The 24,433-nt window shown below is 47.5% G+C and overlaps 1 protein-coding gene across 2 annotated transcripts; it reads left to right on the forward strand.

The window, feature by feature from the left end:
* Positions 1-3,654: 3,654 nt before the first annotated feature.
* On the forward strand, positions 3,655-22,774 carry TRNAU1AP (tRNA selenocysteine 1 associated protein 1). 2 transcript variants are annotated; one of them, XM_074162030.1, is made up of 9 exons: positions 3,655-3,681; positions 6,466-6,563; positions 7,337-7,436; positions 10,460-10,512; positions 11,801-11,932; positions 15,473-15,592; positions 17,014-17,176; positions 18,547-18,580; positions 21,338-22,774. In XM_074162030.1, exons 1-9 carry the CDS (start codon positions 3,655-3,657, stop codon positions 21,472-21,474), a joined length of 864 nt encoding a protein of 287 aa, XP_074018131.1. In that variant the 3' UTR covers positions 21,475-22,774. The 2 variants fall into 2 exon arrangements, 1 of the variants encoding a protein (XP_074018131.1); XR_012463617.1 differs by lacking the exon at positions 3,655-3,681 and adding an exon at positions 20,884-21,074 and having other exon boundaries at positions 6,472-6,563; positions 21,338-22,655.
* The last annotated feature ends 1,659 nt before the right edge of the window (positions 22,775-24,433 follow it).

Genomic DNA, 24,433 nt, shown 5'->3' on the forward strand with positions numbered 1-24,433 from the left:
AAATTCATCCCTGATCTCAGTCCATTGGCTACAGTTGTCTAAGTTGGAGGACAGACTTGGCGCCTGTGAGAGCAACAACAGGGAAGGCTCGAACACAGTAACATACAGTACCAAAGGCAGAAAAACTGTTTGAATCAGTTTCAAGCTCAAGCTAAAAATAGAAAATTCAAATTAAAATCTCCCAGGCCAGATTCTCATGCTCAAAACCATTAATTTTAAAGCTGAAGACCATTCGGGGCCTCCTCCCAGGGAGGTACTGACTGACCTTTAACTCCAATGAAAGTTACTGAGAGTTGAAAGAGCTCTGAAGCTCACAGGATTGGACCCTTCAGCAGGCTAAAATCCTAGTGACCAGCTAAGAACCAGCCTGCCAGCCCCACAGTCCTTGTGGGGGGCTCAAGGATCACCCCTCCAGCCCATTCCAGTAAACGCCAGTTGGAATTTACTCAGCAGTTTTCAGGACCAACTTCCTAGACCAAGAAATCAGCAGAGGTGACAAGACACACAGACGTTTCAGCTGCTGGCTCCTGACATCCACGCAGCACAGAGGAATCCCCACGTCTTCCTGTGGTGACCTGCTACCTCTTTGCAAGTTCACAAATTTTTAAGGGGAAATAAACAGTTCTTCAGGTAATAACATCATCCTGGCAGCCTTTTTGCTCTGTCACAAGGTTAGGTGCATAAACAGCAGTCGCTTCAGACATACCGCTGAATATAAAATTCTTACCTTCTCCTCATCCAACACAATCACACGCTCCTGGCTTCCTTTCCCACTTTCATTGCCCAACATCTATCTCTATGGATTATCCCAGGAAAAGCAAGTTCTGTGTTACTTAGCTGGAAGGAAAAATAGAAAGGAGTTATTAAAGATACTGGACTCGCTTCATAAAATGACCAACTACTGGCTTTGAGCAGCTGTAAGGTAATAACGGAGAATGAGTGACAGCTTTGTGGGGTCTGTAAAGCAGGACTCAGTGCTGAATGAGTTGCCATGTTGCAAACAAAAACCCCCATCCTGAGAACTGACACCTGAAAGGCAGTCTCAGCAGGGACTCCAAAGAGGGTGAATTTGCACAAGACCAGCTTGCCAGTGACCCCAAGACATAAAAATTCCTACTTGACAACCAAACGTCTTTATTCAACACAGTTATCAGCTGTGGGTCTTGCCAGCTGTCTTGATTGTATGCCAGGTTTTGCAATGTTGTAGGGAAGAGTGTGCAAAAATGACCTGAGGGGTGCCCTAGGGACTCCAAAATCAGAAAACAAACAAACTGTAAATATGTTTTTAATCTTATGATTCTTGCACACCCATGATTGCTGAAGAGTTGATGTTCTATCAACATCAATAGCAATCAGTACTGGCCCGTGCTGCAGAATGATGATGGAGACACAGATCCTGCCCAGTATGAAGATGAAGGATTTTCAGAATCTCCTGCAGAAACGTAGTAGGGGTCAATGCTCATTACCCTTTTCATCCGCAGGGAAAAGCAGAGCGAGTAACTTTTCGTTCTGCTGCTGGTTGGTTTCACACATTTGTCACTGGAATGAGGATGCTCCGGGGCAAGATTTAAGGGAACATTGAGAAGGAGTTTCAAAGGGTTGGCTCCCTCGCCCGGTGCTGTTCTCCTCACACTACAATCATCCCCAATTTCACCACCTGAAAACACCCAGCCAACTACCGGCGGCCGTGTGCTGCCCTCTCACGGGCTGCAAACAGCAGAGCAGCAACACCTCTGCTCGCCGAGAGCCAGCAGCCACAGAGGCAATAAATAGCAGGGAGGGTTTGGAGTGTCCCTGTCATCATCAGCTGGATTTATGGCATGCCGCAGTGACTGCACAACCACAGCCGGTACTTTAGCAGCTCTGCCTGGCCTTCCATAAGAGGGTACAGAGCTCACGAAGTGTTGGGTGACACCGAAATACCAACCAGCTCACAAGCAGCACTCAGTGCTCCAGGTCCACTTGTCTCTGCTCCATCGTAACTAGTGGTCTCCAGGAACTGGAGGAAGCAAACTGGAGTTTGCTCCAGGAACTGCCATCCTTGCTGTTGAAGGCCTGGGGGAGTACAGAGGAGAAGAGGGAGGATTACAATGTACCCAATCCAGCTCAACGTGCGGGGCTGACGACCCCAAAGATTGGATCTCCCACCTGCTGAGTGGTCTAACCTCAGAGCCGGGGTCAGCCCCGCTTTGGCTGGGATTTGGAGCATAGATTCTGGAGAAGAAAAGGCTCTGGGGAGATCTTTTAGCCCCTTCCAGTCGCTCAAGGGGCTCCAGGAAAGCTGGGGAGGGACTCTGGATCAGGGAGGGGAGCCATAGGAGGAGGGGGAAGGGTTTGACACTGAAAGAGGGGAGACTGAGATGAGATGTGGGGAAGAAATTGTTTGCTGTGAGGGTGGTGAGAGCCTGGCCCAGGTTGCCCAGGGAAGCTGTGGCTGCCCCATCCCTGGAGGGGTTCAAGGCCAGGTTGGAGGGAGCTTGGAGCAACCTGGTCTGGTGGGAGGTGTCCCTGCCCAGGGCAGGGGGTGGCACTGGATGGGCTTTAAGGTCCTTTCCAGCCTGAATCATTCTGTGATTCTGTTCCTCACCCCAGTAAAGTACACAGAGGCTCTGGCCCTCTGCTGGCATTGCCAACAAGTCCATCCTCGTAAACCACGTGCCGGCACCGACGGCAGTGTCTGAGCTGCACACTCACAGCAGAGAGCAAAAAACTTCCGCACAGCTTCTTCCAGCGCCTCCAACTCCTGCAAGAAAACCTTGAAGAGATGACCCAAGGGCTTCTAAAACACCACGATGGTGGGAACATTAGCCCTTTACTACACCCTATTATTTGGGATACACAATGAGTTTCCATGATAGTTAAGCAGAGGACGGCACAGTCCTGGATACTACTATATGAAGTAATTAATTCTTTCCTTCATTTAAAATCCTCGTGCTTTTTTTTAAGGCAATCCCATGATGCGTGGGGCCCTGGGCTGTCAGCTTGGAGTGCTAAAATGAATTCAGCCCCCGTCTCAGAAAACACCAGGATCTTTTAATTTGGAAATTTGGGGTTTGTTGTATTTGTCTTCTCACACCTGAAACTTCGGAGTATGCAACAGACCCCTTTTTCTTGCCCCGCTGAAGGGGATGAAAACTCACTGTGCCTTTTCCTCGGGCGTGAGGTGTCTCCAGGAACAGCCCCACTAATGGAGGCCGCAGGGCAGGCCCCCTGCCCCTCTCCAGGCCGGGTGGGCAGCCTGTCCGGCTGGTTTTCCCTCCATTTTAAGCCACAGACCTTCTCCGGGGGCGGACATCTCCTCCCTGCCCCACCACCCCCGTTCCCCGGGCGCTCCTGTTCCAGGGGAACCCTCCTCTCCCCCAACCCTCTCCCCTCTCCTCACACCCGCCTCCATCTTGCGCCCCCCCACCGCCCGCCCGTGACGCTCCTCCTGCCGCCAGGGGGCGCTGTGGCGGGGCGGGGGCGCCCGTGGCGGCGGGGGCGCCGCTCTCTCCGCCCGCCGGGCGCCGCGGAGGAGGCGGCGGGGCAGCGCGGCGGCGGAGCGGGCCGCGGGGTCGGCGTGAGGCGGCGCCGGCGGCGGCAGCGGCGGGGCCGAGCCGGGAGGCGAAAGCCGCGGCCCCGCTAAGCCCGCCGCGGGGCCTGGGGGGGAGCAGCATGGCCGCCAGCCTGTGGATGGGGGACGTGAGTGTCCGGCCGGGACCCGCGCGGGGCTTTGTGAGGCGGGCAGCGGGGCGGCCGGGCCGGCGGGACGGCGTGGGGGCGGCCGGGCCCGGGGCGACCGCGGGCTGGGGCGCACTGACTGACTGACACCCTCACACACACTCCCCGACCCGGCTGAGTGACACCCTCACACCGACTGACTGACAGGTTCTCTCACACTGACTGACTGACACCTTCACACAGGCTGACACCCTCACGCCCTGACACAGCCTCACGGCCCCTCACACACTCTGACACCCGCATAAACTCCCGGGCTGACTGACACTCTCACCCACACTCACTCCTGTGCACGCTGGCGGGGCTCACGCAGGCTGACACGCACACTGACATGCACTGACACACACAAACACACGCTCAGAGACACTAACCTCACCCCGACAGGCACATTCGTGGGCAGTTACACACTCACAGATTACACTCACACGCTCCAGAGTGACTAGCCGGGGTGACAGGCACACTGGTGGCACTTAACACCAGTGTCCCGTGCTACCTGTGCTCACGGTAGTGGGCCGGCACGCTCGTGGGCACACGTGTTCTCGCACTCTCATGCTTTGTTAGGCACTTACACACTCACGTACTCACAAGGCTGTCCGCTTGCACGTTTCTAGGGTTTATACGCTGGCTTGTACACTCGTGCTTGTAGACACTTGCATGCTCATGGTCATACGCTCTAAGGCACTTACACACTCACACGCTTGCACTCGTGCTTGTGCTGCTGGGCTCACGTGCTTGTGCTCACACTTGGAGCCACTTGCTCTCTCCTGCTTGTATGCACCTATCCCAGAGTGTCCCTCACTACCCACCCCACACACGTGCACACCTGGGGGGGTGCACTCACGCTTATTAGGATCATCATACTCGTGCACCTCTGTCCCTCACCGCTTGCCACTGTACACACACACTTTCATACACACTCACACCCTTTGGGGGGTGCTTTGCCACCCCCACCCACGCCTGCATGTATGTGCTTACGCTGTCTTGCAGTGTCTGCACTATCTGCCACTTTTACACTCACGTATACACCCCCACTGCTGCGTCATAGTGTCCTTGCTGCCTGCCACATGCTTTTACACACCTGCATATACATATAGACGTGCATATGCAGGTACACCAGCATATCACAATTTCCATGTTGCCTGTTACTTGCACACACACCTTTCTCCAGCCCCTTTCCTACAGACTCACAGCAGTACATTGCATAGTCCTGCTTGCACACACACATGCGCCCTGTAGGCTTCCTCAGTCTCTCTCATGTGTGTGTGTGTGTACACACAACCCCGCACATCAGTGAGGATCCCACTGGGTGCTTCTCTTACACGCTCACTCACGCACACCAAGTTTGCCATTGCATTGCACACATACACTGACACACTCATGCAGTCAGACTCCACGGAGTCTGCTGTCCCTTTTACCCACGCAAAGGGTTATCTACCACCTCTCCACCATAAAACCATCTTCTTCTTCAGTCACCTCTCTCACAAGCAGGCTGTGGCTCTGTGAAACACACGCGTACACACCCAAGCAACAATCACCTGTTGCCTTTATGAGCCTGGCTTTGCTGTGCACACACACCACGGGATCACCCTCTGCGTGGTGTGTCCGTACGTAGTGCTGCCTCCTGCTTCTGGCACACGTAACGGAGTCCTTTCAGCTTTCCACTCGCACCTCTGCAGGGCATCTGCCACCTTTTGCACGTGCGAGTGCAGTATGGTGACCCACTGTCACATACTGCACCTTCTGTCACGCACCCGGTTGACGGAGCCACCTGGTACCTGACAGACACACGAACACACTCGAGGGCTGTCAGTTACCACGAGGCCACCTGTCATACTCAGGCAGGTATATATATATGTATATATATATATATATTACTTGTATGGAGCCATATATGTTCCCCCCACACCCTGACCCTGTGTTACCCGTCAGACGCAGCGGTCCCCATCAGTGTGCGTATTGCACAAAACCTGAATTTCAGTTAGTTCCCTCCTCTGCCTTCTATTGCAGCGAGAGGCATCCTTTTCCCTCCGCCCAGCATAAATTCGGTCCACGTTGCAACGCCATTTCATACTTTTCACTCACTCACACCATCACAGACACGTGCTCACTCACACAGTGCCACTTCAGGCGCGCTCTGACATCCACGCTGCCACCCCCTCGCCTGTGACGTAGACACGGTCAGTGCACCCACCTTGCAGAACAAAGCTCAGACCTGCGGGACGCGGTTAGAGGTCTCCCCTCCGAGCGCTGCCCTGATTATCTGCACGGTTATGGGAGGTAGACACGGCTCTGCAGACCCCGACCCCAGCTCGGTGGGGGGGCTGCGTTACCTGACTCATGCCGCCCCTTCGTCAGAGCACCCTGGGCTGCGCCGCGCCTGTGTCCTGGTCGCCCTGGCGTACAGAGCAGGAGCCTGCCACCTCCTTGTCCCCTGCTCCGTGTAGTGAACGCTCAGTTTGTTGCTGTATGTTTCTGAGTGGCTTTTGTCCTTCTGTGAAAGCTCCCTGTTCTCTGAAATTCATGCTGTCTCTTGGGTTCCACTTTGCAGACTGTTGAGCCTGGTTCATGCATGCCTGCTGGTTTTGAGTGGCATCGACCCTCTTAAATGAGTCTTCTTTTTGAAGTGTAAGGGTAAAATACTTCTCAATAATGTTTTAACTGCTTAGGGTCACATTGACACAAATATTCTCCTTTTTGTAGATGCCTTGGTCTAACTTTTTTTTTTTTTTTCTTTTTTTGCTTTTATAGCTGGAGCCATATATGGATGAAAACTTTGTTTCAAGAGCCTTTGCCACCATGGGAGAGCTTGTACTGAGTGTAAAAATCATTCGAAACAGGTTGACAGGGTAACTGTTTATGCTTGTTCTCAGTTTGTTCTACCAGTACGTTTGGATTGAACCCTTCGCCCTCTGCCCGTCACTGTGGTCCTGGCCGTATTACAGCGATTTTCCCTTGGAGCTCTTCACCGTTGCTGCCAACAATATGGGTATATTGATGGTAGCAATGGAGAGGGCGATCGCTGGCTCTTCGACCAAGGTTTGGCCCTCATCCTGCAGTGCTTCAGCACTCATTCGGAGTGGCATATGTCCGCCATACGGTCCCCGTGGGAATTCCACCTCCAGGGCTGCAGGCTCCGGTGACCAGTCTGTGTCAATGGTTGCACTGGTGCAGCTCTGTGGCGCTGGCAGAGGCAGGAAGTCTGACTTGGAAAGAATGATAGGAGAAGCTTTTGAGTTAGTTCGGAATAAAGCGAGTGACTGCACGCAGAATAAAGTAGTTTCGTGTTCTTGTAAATGTTGTAATTTCAGTTTTCGGTTGTTTAAACTTGGGTGGGAAAATTCGTAGTCAAAATAGGAAGCGAACTAATTATGAGCCAAACTATTTTCTATGTGCTTATGTTGACATGACTTACTGGTAAGTAGTATCACTTTATTTGAGATCCAAGATTACTTTGCAAGCTTCTTTTTGGTAGCTAATGCTTTTACTTGGAAAAAGAAATTGTTCTAAGTATTGCAACTATAGCAAATTTCCTACCAGTTCTCTAGAAGTATAATATTCCTTCTCAAATGTGTTTTAAATCTGAAATCTTTCTCTCTCCTCTCCTGTGTCGTATGTTCAGAATTCCAGCAGGCTATTGCTTTGTAGAATTTGCAGATCTAGCTACTGCAGAGAAATGTTTACATAAAATCAATGGAAAACCGCTTCCTGGTGCTACACCGGTAAGTAAATGAAATCAGCCAGTTGGGAAGCAAAACTGGGAAGGAATAGATAGTGTGGAATCTATATTTTGCATTATTACAGACAAATTCAGAGTGAGCAAACTGGGATTCTTCTTTTCTTTAGAGTTAAATTAATCAGCATAAAACTATTAGTGTTCTTGCTCAGAAAATTGTCGGGAAAAATACTAATTTCTGTGTGAGCGTCTGGAAAAAATGTAGGTATAGAAATGTTGTGTTTCTGAGATATATAAGTAGAAGATGAACTTGCAAGTTCGCACTGAGTTTTGAGTAACTTTGATTCGCAAGAGTAACATGACTTTTACGCCTTGCATTATTTAGTATAATTGCAATACATAACGAATGTCTCGGATACATAAAAGCTGGGTGGTTCGGAAGAAGAGGAGGAATCGTAGTCATAGAGGCTAATTTTAGGATGTTGACTCGAATGTGTGGTAGATTCGAAGGGGACGGCTGACACAGCTGCCCGTTGTACCCGCAGGAGTTGGCTACAGTCGCTGGGGTGACTGGTTCATAAAGCAGCTCTAGAATCACCTCAGTTACGGTGTGATACTAGACTGTTGCCTCTTTCAGTGTAGTTAATACCCTGAGTAGGAGACTGGGAAGTTCAGGTGTTGTTCCTTGAACTGTTTGGTCAACCTTCCTGAGAGGATGGTGTTCCCTGTTAACAGGGGTCGATGGGAGGCCTGGAGCTACCCGTTTCCCTGTCCGGTTTAATATGCCCTTATACTGCAAATCAGAGCCCCCAGTTAAGGGAAGCTGATCTTCTCTGTGCCTTCTATAGTCACTAGAGAGAGAAAGAGAGCAGCTCTTGCAAGGAGTAATATAATAATTGAAGGTTGGTTTCGGGAATACCTGCCTTTATCCATAATTGAATTCAAAATGTAGCGTAGAGGGATGATTTACCTGAGACATGGAGGGAATTACAGATGTCAGATGGAGATCCAGTGTGGGCAGCCCAAATCAGTGCACCCAGCAGGTGACTGTCCTCTTCTCGTCTCTTGCATTTAGATACTTTTTCTCTTGTTTGCAGAAAGCCAAATGTGGCTCGCTCTTTTATTTATTTTTAAATACCCGATCAGCCAAAGGAATAACAGCGAGCCATGGGGCTGCTGCTGTCTCTGTTTTACAGAATTAATGTCCCCAGTTCCCATTTGAGTGGAATACTCTCAGGTCTCTCATCGATTTTAAACCCAAAAATATTGCCATGAAGAGTGAAATCCCCCCAAAAAGATGAAAGTGCTTCACAGTGGAACCTAAATTTTGTGTTAGCTTGTAAACGGTCCCCAGAAGGAGTTCTGTACCGCTGCGCACCAGTGAATGCAAGCATGCAGGGAACACGAATATAGCCTAGAGTTAAGTCTTTGCTCTATTTCCCAAGAATTATTTACGCTGTCTTTGAGGGAAGAAAGTACGTCATCCAAGGTGCAGGAGCACGCTGGGCCCTCGGCTGTACTGAGCAAACAGTCTGATCTCCAGGCTGTGGGCTCACAGTAGCCTTGCTTTGGCCAAATTCCCCTGTGCCACTGTGTAGTGCAGAGGGATATCTGCTTTGGACGCCTGTTGGGAGACAGGAAAATGGTTTTGAAGCCCGTCAAGCTGATGAGGGAATCCAATTTAGGTCTTCTACTGTCTGCGTGAGTTTGGATACCAGAGCTCTTGTAAAGGAGTCCGGTTCTTTGCTTCTTCCTCTGCCAGACATGGTTCAGAAGAAAATAGCAATTACCATTGCACTGGGCAGTGCGCTGCTTGGGTCATTGTGTGCTAAGCATCGTGTAAGAATTCCCATGGGATTGATACCCTGGGGATTTTGAGGCAGAAGACCAACTGCTCCTTAGATCTTGGTCTAGACTTGAATGGGAATCACAGAATGATGCGGGGTTGGAAGGGACCTCTGGAGATCACCTCCTCCAACCCCCTGCCAGAGCAGGTCCCACCCAGAGCAGGTTGCACAGGAACGTGTCCAGGCGGGGTTTGAATGTCTCCAGAAATGGAGACTCCACCACCTCTTTGGGCAGCCTGTTCCAGGGCTCTGCCACCCTCACAGGAAAGAAGTTCCTCCTCATGGTTAGATGGAACTTCTTATGTTCACGTTTGGGCCCATTACCTCTTGTCCTGTCACTGGGCACCACTGAAAAAAGACTGGCCCCATCTTCCTGACACCCACCCTTTAAGCATTTATAGGTGTTGATCAGATCCCCCCTCAGTCTTCTCCAGACTAAACAGACCCAAGTCCCTCTGCTTTTCCTTGTAAGAGAGATGCTCCAGGCCCCTCATCATCTTTGTAGCCCTTTGCTGTACACTCTCCAGGAGTTGCCTGTCCTTCTTGAACTGGGGAGCCCAGAACTGGACACAGTACTCAGAGTTGGGCACAAGTTGCTGAAGCGTGGTAGGATGGGGGCGGGGAGTTCCAGATGTACCAGTGAGCACACATCTGGGCTCCTGGGAAATTTGTTTAAAAAGAAAATAAGGTGTAAAGTTTAGGGATGCCTCCAGTGTCCAAGAACAGGTAGGGCTTTCAGCAAAACCTCAATTTGGGATCGTAGTAAGGCGTTCAGCCATACTTCCTGACTCAGGGATTGATTCCATTTTCCGATGTGGCAGATTCTCATCTGCCAGTGGTCTTGTAAATCACAAATGTCCAACAATCCGTGCTGTCATTTAATTTCAAGAGCTTACAATTAGAAATCATTTAATATTTGTTATTAGCACCTCTGTTTTCCTTTCTTGCTTAAAGATAACAAAAATGTGATGCTAAGTAAGGTTCATCTCCTTTCACTAGCTTTATAAACCATTGAAGTAAAGATAAGCCAGACTTCTTGGTGCACACTCTTCGCTGATTTTCGTTATTAGATCTGTACTGCCATCAAATAAAAATGTTGTCCTTTGTACCTTAACTGGCTGACCTGACTGCATCGAACACCTGTCAGCATTTAGAAAGCTGTGTGTAATAAGCTTATTGTATTTTTCCCTAATTGTTTGGGTTCATTTTTGCCTTGTTTCAGGCAAAGCGATTTAAATTGAATTATGCAACGTATGGAAAACAGCCCGATAACAGGTAAGCGCTCACTATTCAAATGTTTGCCTGCTTAATGTCTCTTTATCAATTGCCTTGCAAAGAGTATTCAAAATATGTAAACCCCCAAGTTCTTCATTGCCAGATGAGATGTACAGCGAGGATATTTGGGTGGGAGAACATTCCTGAGATGTGTACAACTAATATTTGGACCATTTCGTCCATTAAATCCTGTAATTAAAAATGTCAATTATGTTAAACTGCCTTGGCGCACGCTGTAGATATGTGTGATGCTGTAGCGTGGTAGCACTTTCTGCAGATGCATCCCATCATAATGCCACGTAATGCCATGAATGTCTTTAGCATCTGAAGATAAACGCAGTGGTTTCACACCACCTGGTGTAACCACCTGGAGTCCCACAACAGCCAGCAGAGAGAAGGGTGCTCTGAATTGCCCTCTGGAGGAGCCCATCGTTCTCCATGGGCAGGGAAAGGTGCCCAAGGAGGCAAAGGGGCTGATTTAGGCTCCTGAGGTTTGAGGGGAGGGGGTGAGTTCCTTTCACAGCTCTTGCCCAGAAACGCTTACACGGTTCTGGTAATCATAACACGAAGGAGTTGTTCAGGGAGGGGTGTACGAGGGTGAAAGCAACAGAGTCCTGCAATTTATTAATGTAGTATTAGTCATATCTCCGCAATTATATTTTTATTTTAGATGATTATTTATGAACCTTTTACAAAAACAACATTTTAGATTAGAATCAAGGCGTGAGAGACAGGACCAAGAACGAGATTGATGTTTGGTGACTAATTCTTACGCTTCCATTTGCTCTGGAAACGGAGGTGGATAACGAGCCTTTCTGATTCCAGCACCTTGCCCCGGGAGTCTTTAGCAGAGGGAGGAGGACAGTAACACAGCAGATTTATCAGGAGTGTCTTTTAAGATATTTAAACTTCCTAGCATCCAAGTATCTTAGTTCATATGTTATAATTTAAGATTGGTATATTGGAAATAGCAAATCTAGAAATGAAACGTTAATGTTTTCTTGCCGTATTAGAAATGCAGAGATATCCTGTGAGAACTATAAAATGAAATTCTTTCTGAATAAAAAGCAGTAAGTAGATTAGTTGTGCTGCTTGAATTAACTTGAAAAAGCAGTGTCAATATAAAATTTTAGTCACTTAAGCAACCTAACTGCTGATGTTTTAAAATATCCATTAAATGGTCCTTTAATATCACTTTTCAAATGTTTAGGCTAAATGTTAGCCGTCACTCAGCACACCTCTCCTTTTGTATGACTGTACTTAAAAAGTTTTCTTTTGTTTTCTTTAGTCCAGAATATTCACTTTTTGTGGGAGACCTGACTCCTGATGTGGATGATGGCATGTTATATGAATTTTTTGTTAAAGTTTATCCATCGTGTAGAGGTGGAAAAGTCGTTTTGGATCAGGCAGGAGTATCCAAGTAAGTCATCTTTTATTCGTTCTTTTCTTTCACTTCACGTGCAGCAACGGGAAAGATATAATGCAGCAAGGGAAAAAGAATAGTTCTATCAGCTTAGATTTTAGTAATCTTAAAATACAACGTACTTGGACCTTCAATCTACTGTATGTTTGGGGTTTGATAGTCATCACGGCGTATTGTCACTCCGGTTGGCAGTATGTTATTGCACTTCTGAAAATGCTGAAAATTGTCTAAGTAATCTTGAAACACCATTTTCCTGGACTCTCAGGTGGAATTGCGCTTTTACAGTCTTTAGGCCGTTGAGTGTACATCCCTGTGAAGGCTTTACAGGTTTTTGTTTCAAATAGGGCAGGGCAAACAAAGCTATGATTCGTTGTCAGGTACTTAGTAGCCGCGTTGTTCATCTTCACTGGAAATGTCTTGCCAAAAACAGATGTCAAAAAGTCAGGTTTCTTAACGTGATTAAAACATTTTCTAAATAGCGGAAAATGAAACTATTTTCCCAGAAGAGGGACTGGTTGGTGAGCATCCTTGTTTTCAAAACAGAACATGGCTTCAATGAAAGGCAATATGCTGATGCAATACCTATGAGAATGTGGTGATAAGACTTAGAATACGGCTGTAGATCTCCCTTCTTTCTCACATAAGGTTTCTCAGTCTTAAACATGTTGGTTTGAAGGAACCTCCGGAGGTAGTCTGGGCCAACTTCCCACTGAACAGGACCTCTGCCAATGCTGGAGCAGGTCAGCCATGGATTGTGTAGCCTGGGAAACCTCCCAGGATGGAGATAATACAACCTGTCTGGGCAGCCTGTTCCAGAGCTGCTCTGCCTCCCTAGTAACAAAATTGTTCTTCATCTGCAACCTGAACCTCTTGCAGAGCTGCTCAGTCACTCTCTGGCTATGAAGTCACCCTCATGCTCCTGCTGCCACCTCACCTGAGACCCACACTGCCGGGGTGGGCTCTGAGTGCTGCCTCCTCCTTCTCCTCAGAGGTGTAAACCCAGCAGTTCTTGTTTTGCTGCTTCAGTCCCTGCCTACAAAATAAGTGTTGGATAATGGAGGTTGGGCCATTAGTTGGGCTTTGGGAACTGTTCCTAGATGCAGTCCTCAGGGAGAGGGAATCTGTGGTAGCTTGGGGAGAGAGCAGGGACTGAAAGGCCCGTTGCTGAGAAGAGCACAGCGCTCTCCCCTTCCAGGGCCGGGGCGTTGCTGCCAGGGGCTTTGTTGTGACTTGCGCAGATACTCAAAGCTGAAGCAACTGCAAGTGTCACTGATTTCACTGAATTTCACTGAATTTTTAGAGTTGGAAGGGACCATAAAGATCATCTAGTCCAACTCCCCTGCCGAAGCAGGATTGCCCAGAGCGAGTCAGAGCATGTTACTCAGGACTGCATCCAGGCGGGTCTTGAAAATCTCCAAAGAAGGGGACTCCACACCCTCCCTGGGCAGCCTGTTCCAGGGCTCTGTCACCCTCACCCTAAAGAAGTTTCTTCTCATATTTGAGTGGAACCTCCTATGTTCCAGCTTGTGCCCGTTGCCCCTCGTCCTCTCGCTGGCAACCACTGAAAAGAGTCTGAAGAGAAGTCTGAAGAGAAAATGAAAATTGTTTCGTTTTTAAAGTAGCGCTCTCTCATCCTATTTTTGTCCCGGGGTTGTTTTAATTGGACAGCTCTAAAGCTCTTTGCAGCTCATTCAAAAGGAGGGAGAGAGAAGACCCTTCCTTTTACCGCTTCCTGACAGAGGGGTTGTTGCTGTTCCAAGTCTGTTCCAAGTCCTTCCAGCCAGGGCTGGTAGATCAGGAAGGTCCCCTCCCAGCACCTCTTGTCCAGGCAAGAGAGGAGCTGGGAGCCTGACGACGTGGTGCTGTGCCTGCTTCTCTACTTTCTGCTGAGGGTGCAGGCTGGGGGGCTTCTAACTGCAGGGACAGGACAGAATGTCTGCCAGGGAGGTCCTGGCCATGAAGAAGCAATTTCTTGGTGGGTTTTCTTCTGTACTAACATCTGGTTTAGCCATTGGTGTGAAAAAAGTGGAAAAGTTGGAAGAATCACTGTCTCCTTTGCTGCATCCAACATCTATTCCTATATACCACATCCAACTCATTAGCTGTTCGCCTTTATTTTGGAACCCCAGTATTCCCAGATTCCCTTACACACTCCTGGTCCCATCCGAAAGGCTGCAGGAGTCTTCATAGCAGCTTAGAAACTTACACGCTTTGTGTGCCAACACCTAAACTGACTTAAAAGCTGACTTGCACTGGTTTAGTTTGCCAGTCTTTTCGTAGAGGGCAAGTTAAACAGACTGGGTACCCATGTAGTTTTGCCTTGCTTAATTATCCAGTCTGTATATAGATAAGCCTGAGCTTTGATTTGGTCTTCTGTATGTGAGGAATGCGTGTACGTACATGCATATATGTATAAAAATATACCTTTGGACTTGGGTGTATCGCTTGCTGTGCAAGATACTGCATTTTATGGGGCACCAGCTGCTCTGTAAATAGCTTCCAGTGAGGACCTACCACGAGTAAGAGGTGATGCTGCTTTCCAAAGAGTGTGTTACTTGGTGTTTAAGTGTTCCCACAGAATAGATAATACGCTGTAAATTTACACCCTTGCTTACGGCTGGTTCTTTTCCCCAGGTAGACAAGCCCTTTCCCTCCCAAACTCCTTTCTTTGCCTAGATGGATTCCTCTTCACCTCCCACACCTAAGTCTTTGATCTTTCTGCTGCGTGAGGCGGCCCATCCCATCTCGGCATCCTGGCACTGCCCTCCTGGATGCTCTTGCGTTGCTTCTGACTCACCTCAGCATCAGAATCTCACGCAAAGGACCTTTGGGGTTGGAGGGGAGTTACTGTTTTCCATCTGGCTGGCGTACGAAGGATGGCCGCGGAGCGGAGGGGTTTCTGGCCGCGTGTTACCCCTGTTCGAGTTGTGCTGTCAGAGCAAGTTTTAGCAATTTCACGTTAAGAGCTCATTTTCTGGTCCACTGTTGGGAACTCTGATGGGGCCTTAGGTTCTTAGGAATGACAGAAAACCTATTTGAGTATTTTCCTGCTGAAAAAAAGGGCTCGATTGGAAAATGTATCTCGGTCAATCCTACAGGAAAGCAATGTTTTCCTTCACAGTGGGGCAGTTTCCGATAGAAACGGTGCCGATGCCTTGTCAATCCTGTGCTGACTTGCAACTGTTTAGTTTATCTGTATCCTCCCAGGATAGATTTAAGGCTTTGCTACTGTCTGTTCATGCATTTCGACATGTCTCGTGTCAGCTCACTTCCAATTCCCCAGAATCTGCTGGCACAAGAACTACTTTACTTTTGTGAAGCCCTTGAAAGTGCCGCCGAAAACCGACGGACGGTTTCAAGCATTTTGCAAAAGCAACTGGAAGAAGGAATCATTTAATCTCTACTAAAAAGCCCTAGTGAAAGTGGTTCATTTGCTGTGTTTTTCAAAATCAGTTTGTATTTCACTGTAAATATTTAAAAAAAAAAAAAAAAGGCATGGCTTTTTTGTTTTACGTGAATTATTCTGTATCTCTGCAGAGGTTACGGGTTCGTGAAATTCACGGATGAACTGGAACAGAAACGAGCGCTGACGGAATGTCAGGGCGCTGTGGGGTTGGGCTCTAAACCTGTACGCTTGAGTGTGGCTATACCAAAAGCGTGAGTATAAGAGCAGCCAGACGTTTCTATAAGAAATCACGGGTATTTTTAAGTGGCTTTTAGTGGTTTGGGTACATTTCCTGGATGTTTCCATCACAAAGTGAAGGAATACCCACAAATACAGTAAAGTAGCTGGAGGAGTTCAAAAAAATTAGAACAAAAGATCAAGACTAAGCATTTTACACTGTTTTTGTTTATATACATTATTAAATACATACACGTATTTAAATATGAACACACACAAGTAGACACACTGTATTTAAATATGATTATTTTTGAAGTATATATTCCTTTGCTTTAAATTGAAATAGCCTAAATCTGCTTGTTGATGTCTGGATAGCAAAGCTCTATTACCTTGCTAATTCTATTATAATGTCTACTAAACTTAAGTTTTTTGGGGCAGGGATTAACTTTTTTTTCTGTGTTTGTTCAGAACCTGATACAATGAGATCCTGGTCTGACTTGGGGCTCGTAGCACTAGGGTAATACGAATAATAGTAATTGCTCCCTATTTGAATAATATTTAGATTTTCAGTGACCTCAGAAGTCTTGGGGGGATAAGGAAGAGAAAAGCAGAAAAAGAGGGTTTATTGTGGTGAGAAGATTTATGTTTCCCTCTTCCCACTTCTCACTGATTTCATCATAGCTTTATGTGTGACATATTTTCATTTTCAAACGATATTTGTCATCTCATTATTTCAAATCTTGATAATCAGGTGGGATTCCCAGTTCCTTGGGAATGAGAATTTTAGTCAGCTCACAGGCTATTTAAGTTTATTTTTTTAATTACTTGTAGTTCTTTTGGCTTCGTGCGTTCTTCCAGCTCTGTGAGTTGAAGATCACCCAGTTCGGTGGGAATGGGGACAACCAGTTGCCACTCAAGCTTCTGTATGATAGTGGCAGGAGGGAGAGATTTTTATCCATTCTTACTAAAAAAAATACCCCAGTTCTTTTGCAAGGCCCTAAATCTTTAATTCTTCACGTAAAACAAGACTCACTACCTGGTCTCAGGAAGCTGCAGAGTACTTTATTTATTTTGTCAGAAGGAAAAAGGGCCCCAAGAATCTGCATCCATGGTTCAGGATTGTTCTAATCTGAGGCTCGTAGTCCTGAACTCTTCCCTTCCCAAAGCCAGGAAGGGATACTAAATAAACTCCTAAAGAATGAAAGCAATGTTTATTAATGAAGATGAATATGAATACAGGAAAGGGCGTTAAGTTTAAACCACTTCTTTCTTTTTGCAAATGTATGCAAATGATAAATACTGCTGCAGTAAATAGTGAATATATTTTAAAGACTGAAGTTTGCATGTTAGACTAAGCCTTGCCTATGTACCATGTTGTATCTTAAACTATTTCACTGCTTTTGTTTCATAATTGTTCTGCATTATTTGCAACTTATGGCTGCTTTATTTTTTTAAGTAATCGTGTGAAATCAATGGAGTACAATCAGATGTACAACTATAATTATAACCAATATTACCAACAATATCACAACTACTATGCCCAGTGGGGCTACGACCAGAACACGGGCAGTTACAGCTACAGCTACCCCCAGTACGGATACACGCAGAGCACAATGCAGGTAGGATGGCGCAACATACTCACGTTTCCGTGATCTCTCAGCACAGAAACACGAGGTGCTTCACAAAACCGTGGTGGGCACATTTTATTTTCGAGCTCTGAGGTCTTACTGTAGCTACTTGATGAGGAAACAGAACTGTTGAGCAGACCCTGGTGTGTGCTGTTGCCTTGTGCGGGGGATGTTGCTGGAATTGGAGGGGTAAAAAGGTCTCTTAAGAGACACAAGGGGTCTGTTAATCACAGAGTCACAAAATGATAGAGGTTGGAAGGGACCTCTGGAGATCATCTAGTTCAACCCCCTGCCAGAGCAGGTCCCACAGGAACATGTCCAGGCGGGGTTTGAATGTCTCCAGAGAAGATGACTCCACACCTTCTCTGGGCAGCCTGTTCCAGGGCTCTGCCACCCTCACAGGAAAGAAGTTCCTCCTCATGTTTAGATGGAACTTCTTATGTTCACGTTTGGGCCCATTTCCTCTTGTCCTGTCCCTGGGCACCACTGAAAAAAGACTGGCCCCATCCTCCTCCCACCCACCCTTTAAGTATTTATAAGCATTGATCAGATGCCCCCTCAGTCTTCTCTTCTCCAGACTAAAAAGACCCAAGTCCCTCTGCTTTTCCTTGTAAGAGAGATGCTCCAGGTCCCTCAGCATCTTTGTAGCCCTCTGCTGTACCCTCTCCAGCAGTTGCCTGTCCTTCTTGAACTGGGGAGCCCAGAACTGGCCCCAGTGCTCCAGCTGTGGCCTCACCAGGGCAGAGCAGATGACCTCCCTCCACCTGCTGGCCAGGCTCTTCTTAATGCACCCCAGGATGCCATTGACCTTCTTGGCCACAAGGGCACATTCCTGGCTCATGGGCATCCTGTTGTCCACCAGGACTCCCAGGTTCTTTTTCCACAGAGCTGCTCTCCAGCAGGTCAGCCCCCAACCTGTACTGGTGCATGGGGTTATTCCTCCTCAGGTGCAGCACCCTACACTTGCCCTTGTTGAATTTCATGAGGTTTCTCTCCACCCAACTTTCCAGCCTGTCCAGGTCAAATACAGTTGTGAACGGTAGAAGGGTTCTCTCGATACGGGCAGTTGGACAGCCGGTGCTAAGGCTGCCTTCTGGGATCATTCGTAAGCCTTGTTTTAGAGGACAGAACAGATCAGGACAGTCACCCAACTTCACCACAGAAATCCAAAGAACTGCCGCTGTTAGAAGTCTAGTGTGGGATCTCCCCCACGGAGTGGAACACGGCGCTTGTGTGTGAAGAATTCTGTTGTAATCAGTCAGAAATAAAAGTCAGTGTGTGACAGTAGTAATCAACAGGTGATGTTCGTAAGGAAAAGATAAATATCTGCTGTCCTAAGGTGTTTGGTTTTCTCCTTGCAGACATATGAAGAAGTTGGTGAGGATGCATTGGAAGGTACGTCTCTTCAATTTGATACTGAAGTTGTCTGTCTCTTCTGCACTGGTTAGAGATAGTATTTCTCAAATTGGCCCCTAATTTCAATGCATCATATACCTTTATCTAAGTAAATCTGAGGTCTGAGAAAATTTGTAGGTCACTGTCACCTCGCGCAATTGCAACCGTATTGTACGGTTCCTGTTCGTAGTCTGAACCTTGTCAGGACTGAAATTAATTGACTTCACCAGCAGTGAGATTTTAATCTTCTCTAGCACTCCAAGTTTTATCCTTTTTTTAAGCATTTTTATGGTATGCTACACAAACTATGTAGATAGTCTGTTTTTCTGTAAAATCTTGGAATTTAGAGGCCAGGGTACTTCACTGTGCTTTTAGTTTAAAAAATAAATGATATCAGTTAGCACATTGATAATGTATTTGCTTTAACAGTCATTATCGCAGAATCACAGAATGATACGGGGTTGGAAGGGACCTCTGGAGATCATCCAGTCCAACCCCCTTCCAGAGCAGGTCACACAGGAACGTGTCCAGGCGGCGTTTGAATGTCTCCAGAGAAGGAGACTCCACCACCTCTCTGGGCAGCCTGTTCCAGGGCTCTGCCACCCTCACAGGAAAGAAGTTCCTCCTCATGTTCAGATGGAACTTCCTATGTTCCAGTTTGTGCCCGTTACTTCTTGTCCTGTCCCTGGGCACCACTGAGAAAAGACTGGCCCCATCCTCCTGACACCTGCCCTTTAAGTATTTATAGGCATTGATCAGATCCCCCCTCAGTCTTCTCTTCTCCAGACTAAAAAGACCCAAGTCCCTCAGCCTTTCCTCGTCCCTCAGCATTTCCTCCTTGCTTGAAATGGGCCACTAAAACATGTTGGTGTTTTAGATACACATCCGAACAGTTGTCATTTATTGATGCAAGAAAAACATCATTTCATACTAGCAGTTCCAAATTTCCATCTTGAGTGGAATATGCGCTATTTAGTGTATCTTCTCTTTAAAAAAAAATATAGAAATGAGATGGTAACAGTGGAAATTGGCTGGATCCTTTACAGGATCCATAGGTATCAGTAACGATGTCAATGAGAAAGCCTTTAATGACTTTTCGAAACGTTGCAGACAGTTTTCCTTTCTCTGAAACTAACACCGGTGCTATCATTAGAATGTCTCTGGGGTGTCTTTTTCTCATTGATTAAATGAATATGTTGAAATTTATAGGAAACTGGAATAATGTATTGCTCTCGTATCATTCCTTTTTCTGAATTCTGTTCTCCTGTGATGTGTTACCACGTGGTGTGTAGCTCAAAGCGAACATGGTTACAAGCATTTTATTCCTGATGTGTTTGGTAGTTTTCCCATTCAGTCGGCGGGTTGCTTTGACTCTGATAGTTGTGTACTAACCCATGGGATTGCGCTAATCTGATAACCCCGGTTCTAGATTGTGGGTGGTGTTAGATTGTGGGTTAGGTGAGCTCGGCATCCTACGGATGGTTTGGGGAATACAATGAGTCAGTTTTTGTGAAACGTTAAGCGTGTGTTGGGAGCAGCAGAATTGTACCCACTGGGATGCTCTCCAGCTCCAAAATGATTTACAAACCTTTCTTCCAACTGTAAAGGGGAAGAATATATACAGGGGGACATATATATAGGGGACATACTCGTAGAGAATTCACTGGGTGTGTCGCTGGCACTTCTTTGGTTTCTAACTGTGAAATGCTGCATCCCCAGCAGCGTGGCCAGCAGGGCGAGAGGGGGATTCTGCCCCTGTGCTCTGCTCTGGTGAGACCCCCCCCTGCAGTGCTGCCCCCAGCTCTGGGGCCACCAACAGCAGAAGGACATGGACCTGTTGGAATGGGTCCAGAGGAGGCCACGGAGATGCTGGGAGGGCTGGAGCCCCTCTGCTGTGAGGACAGGCTGAGAGAGCTGGGGGAGTTCAGCCTGGAGAAGAGAAGCCTCCAGAGAGACCTTAGAGCCCCTTCCAGTCCCTCAAGGGGCTCCAGGAAAGCTGGGGAGGGACTCTGGATCAGGGAGGGGAGCCATAGGACGACGGGGAAGGGTTTGACACTGAAAGAGGGGAGATGGAGATGAGATGTGGGGAAGGAATCATTTGCTGTGAGGGTGGTGAGAGCCTGGCCCAGGTTGCCCCGAGAAGCTGTGGCTGCCCCATCCCTGGAGGGGTTCAAGGCCAGGTTGGAGGGGGCTTGGAGCAACCTGGTGTGGTGGGAGGTGTCCCTGCCCAGGGCAGGGAGTTGGAACTAGATGATCTTTAAGGTCCCTTCCAACTCTAACCATTCTTTGATTCTATGTTCGAGGCTTTGGCAGACGAGCTCTGGTGACTCTTGCAACAGCGTCCGTCCCCCACCATCCACCCTGACCCTGTAGTGGAGGGAGCAGAACGGAACGTGTGCCTGCGCCTCCGCTCCTCCACTTTGCAGTCCGGTGCCTTAGTGCCAGCCCTCCTTCTCTGGCCGTTTAAGGGGCCACACTGGGCTGCGAGGTGCAGGTATGCGTTCTCTCTGTTGACTCTGCTATGGGGGCATCCACCACTGGAAAAAGGGAGATATTTGGATGTAGTTACTTCTTATCCCGTTGCAGAAAGATTTGGTAGGGCTCATGTGGTCAGGTTCACCATCGGGAAGTGCTGGGAATGTTTTGCGAGTCCCCTTGCGTTTGTTTTAATAAAACTAACATGTTTATGGGGTGTGGGTTTTTTCCTAACCCATTTGGCTGTGTGACCTGTTTGTCTGCCTGTCTTCCCTCCTTCAGATCCGACGCCTCAGCTGGACGTCCACGAAGCAAATAAACAGTTTATGGAACAGAGCGAAGAGCTTTACGATGCCTTGATGGACTGTCACTGGCAGCCTTTGGACACTGTCTCCTCAGAGATTCCGGCCGTGTTATAGCCTCATTGCGGAGGCGCTGTGGGCTGTGTGTCGTCCCGCCAGCGCGTTCCGGACTCTCCTGCTGCACCCGGATCCTGCGGTAGCGAGGGGTGGCCCTTTCTCCACCCGGGTCTGTTACTCCAGGTACGGGAGAGGACTGTGGCCTTTCCTGTACGGAATGAGTATCGTAGGAGCATCACGGTGACTTTTATTCCCGGTGAAAATTAGAACTGCAACAGTTTTATTCCTTTTGTCTTGAAATGAACTCTTACTACTTCTTGAGAATTGTAATTTATAAACTTTCAACGAGATGGCACAGGGGAAAGACTCTACTCCAACCTACAATAAAAAAGTTGGTCTTTTAAGTAAAATTACCCTTTGCATTTTGGTTCCTGCCCATCTTTCTGTTTTGCTGCCCATTTCATTGTCTTCAGTCATTTGATCCAACTCTCATGCATGTGTTATTTGAAAAAAAAAATCATTGTTGGATACCACTGAAATGTCGCAAAAAGCTTTCCAGTGACTGGGTAAGGTTGCTGTGACTTGAGCACGGGAAAGAATTGTGGAGATGAAAGCTTATGTTCTGCTTAACCTAAGCTGTCATCTTGAGCTGTTGAGTTTATAGCTGGGTGTTCCTAAGCAATCTACTGGAATTTTTGGAGAGTAAAGACGGAAAGGAGTGTTAAAAATTACCACAGACCGATGCCTTCCACCTGGTGGTCTCTGGCACGTTTGGCTTGTCTCTCCACCCGTGTATCGGGAAATAATTCCCCATCACTCGAGCAGTTTCAAACACTTTGACCAGCAACCTTGTCTAAGCGTTATTTTTGTGTATCATGCCTTTATTTTTTTTCCATTGTGGACACACCTTGATGGTCTCAATGTTAAGATTTCATCGCGTCTTCCACTGTCCTGTCGGGGTGAATACGGTGAAACTGAAGATCTTGCAGCGAAAACGGGTCAGAGCAATCTCCTCGATATATTGTGCAACAAATTGTTGCTAACTGGGAAAGCGTTTTTCTACTGGATGTTGTATAAGCTGGATGGACGAGCAATATATTTAAGCTAATATTATGTTGCATTAGAGGTGACAGCGAAAATAATAGCACTTATGTACATGTTATAAGCCCTTTTCAGGCTTTTGTGCCTTAAACTCTTGGAGAAATAGGAACAGAGAAACTACCTGTAATAAATGTCTATCCAAGAACTCGTTTGGGTAACTGAAATTGCTGCCGCAAAGCATTTAGTTGCCTCCCTGCCCATGTCGATGCAGAGATTTGCCACGAAATTGAAATACTTTCATAAAGCCTACTTCTACTACACCTTTGTTTGTGTCCCTAATTATGATATCTTTTGTCAGTCTGTGGTCTTTTATCAACAGCCATGCTAAATGCACTGGGAATGTGAGGGGAATGGTGACGTATCCTGGATTTAGCGTATTTCTGAGCACGTGGAACCGGAGGACTCCTGGAGCCTCTGCCTTCTCATCTGCTGGGAGTTTTTTTCCCTCCTGCTGGGCATCTGGCTGCGCTGTGGGCTGTTATCAGTGGCCCAACCACTGAATTTAAGGAAATGAACGTTCCCCGTGTGTTTCGGAGGTGGAAGAGGGTGGTTTTGTCCCTTCTGATGTAGCTGCTCGGCGGTGCCAAACGCTCAGATGACCCCCCGTCGTCTTGAAAAGTGCCTGTTCCAAGAGAGTGGCATTTCGGATGTGATGTAAAGCCGGTTTTCTTTATGTTCTGCTGTTAAACGCTTTCTGGATTGTTCTATTACTGCTCTGCAACAGTGCCCTTGATTTCTCCTCTTCTGGACCTGCCACGGTGGAAAGAAAGTTGGTGATGATCAGTCTGAGCCATCAACAAGCAGCATCTCGTGGTTTGTAGGAGCTTAAAATATCTCACGCCTTTCCTTTCCGGAGAGAGCTTGACGTGAGGCTTTGGGCCACGTTCCCTTGATGTGGGAGCCAGCTTTTTGGGGTTGTTTGGGAGAATCTGGGCCAACTGTTGAGCTGTTAATCTCTCTGCGCATCTTTCTGTCTATCGTTTATTCATCTTAATTTTTTCAGCTCCCGGCCATTATTGCAGCACCTGAAGCACAAGAGGAGACTTTTATGTGGAGCTACAAACCAGCCGGTCACCTGAATTTTGTAGGGTTTGTGTTTTGGAATCCAAGTTAAACAGAGTGTGGGATTTTCTTTCTCCTGGATGGCTACAGGAAAAGCCCTGGTTAATTACCATTTCGCGTAACACCAGATGAAAGACAAGGACTCCGTGCACTAAGGTAAATTCTGCTTTTATCTTTCTGGGCTAAAGGCAAGAAATCCAGGGCGGATGGTATCAGAGCTCAGCGGGATTAGGTAATTCTTGAAAAATTGCATCAAAATTGAGAATATGAAGTATTCTGCCTTTCAGCGTGCGGCGTGTAGGAGTAATTACAGAAACGCGCAGACGTTCTCGCTGTGTCACTTGTTGACGATGTGACGAGCCCATTTAGGTACTCTTAAATTGCAGGGACTCTGGGATGCTGTGTGAGTTAGAAAAACTGGAAAATGTTTATCCACCTGCAGGGTGGAAGGACGTGGGCGTTCCTCCTCTTGGGCACCAAGCGGTGATTTCCGAAGCGTAAGCTGCGGGGTTGCCCTGTTGCCAATTAACAGGTGTTTAATTAAAAGCTTGACGGTAAGCAGCGGGGGTGGCCTGTGAGAAATCCTGACCCGCTTCCAGTGGGGTGAGGAGCTTGAAACCATTTTTTTAAGCCGATGTGGGTCTGTCCCGGCGCAGCCCCAAGCCGGGATTGGGGCTTGTGATGATGTTTTCCGTATGAGTCTGACTAAATTCCTGGTTTTTGGCCCGTTTTCAGGAGCCGGGTTCATATCCCACACACCGAGGAGTACCGAGCACCCTTAGGTATGTCTCTTAAATCCCTTTTGAGGAGCGGAGATGTTTGACTCTGATCTTTGCCTACTGGGTTCCTCATTAGT

The sequence above is a fragment of the Numenius arquata genome, chromosome 21 (genome assembly GCF_964106895.1).
Source record: "Numenius arquata chromosome 21, bNumArq3.hap1.1, whole genome shotgun sequence".
NCBI lineage: Eukaryota > Metazoa > Chordata > Aves > Charadriiformes > Scolopacidae > Numenius > Numenius arquata.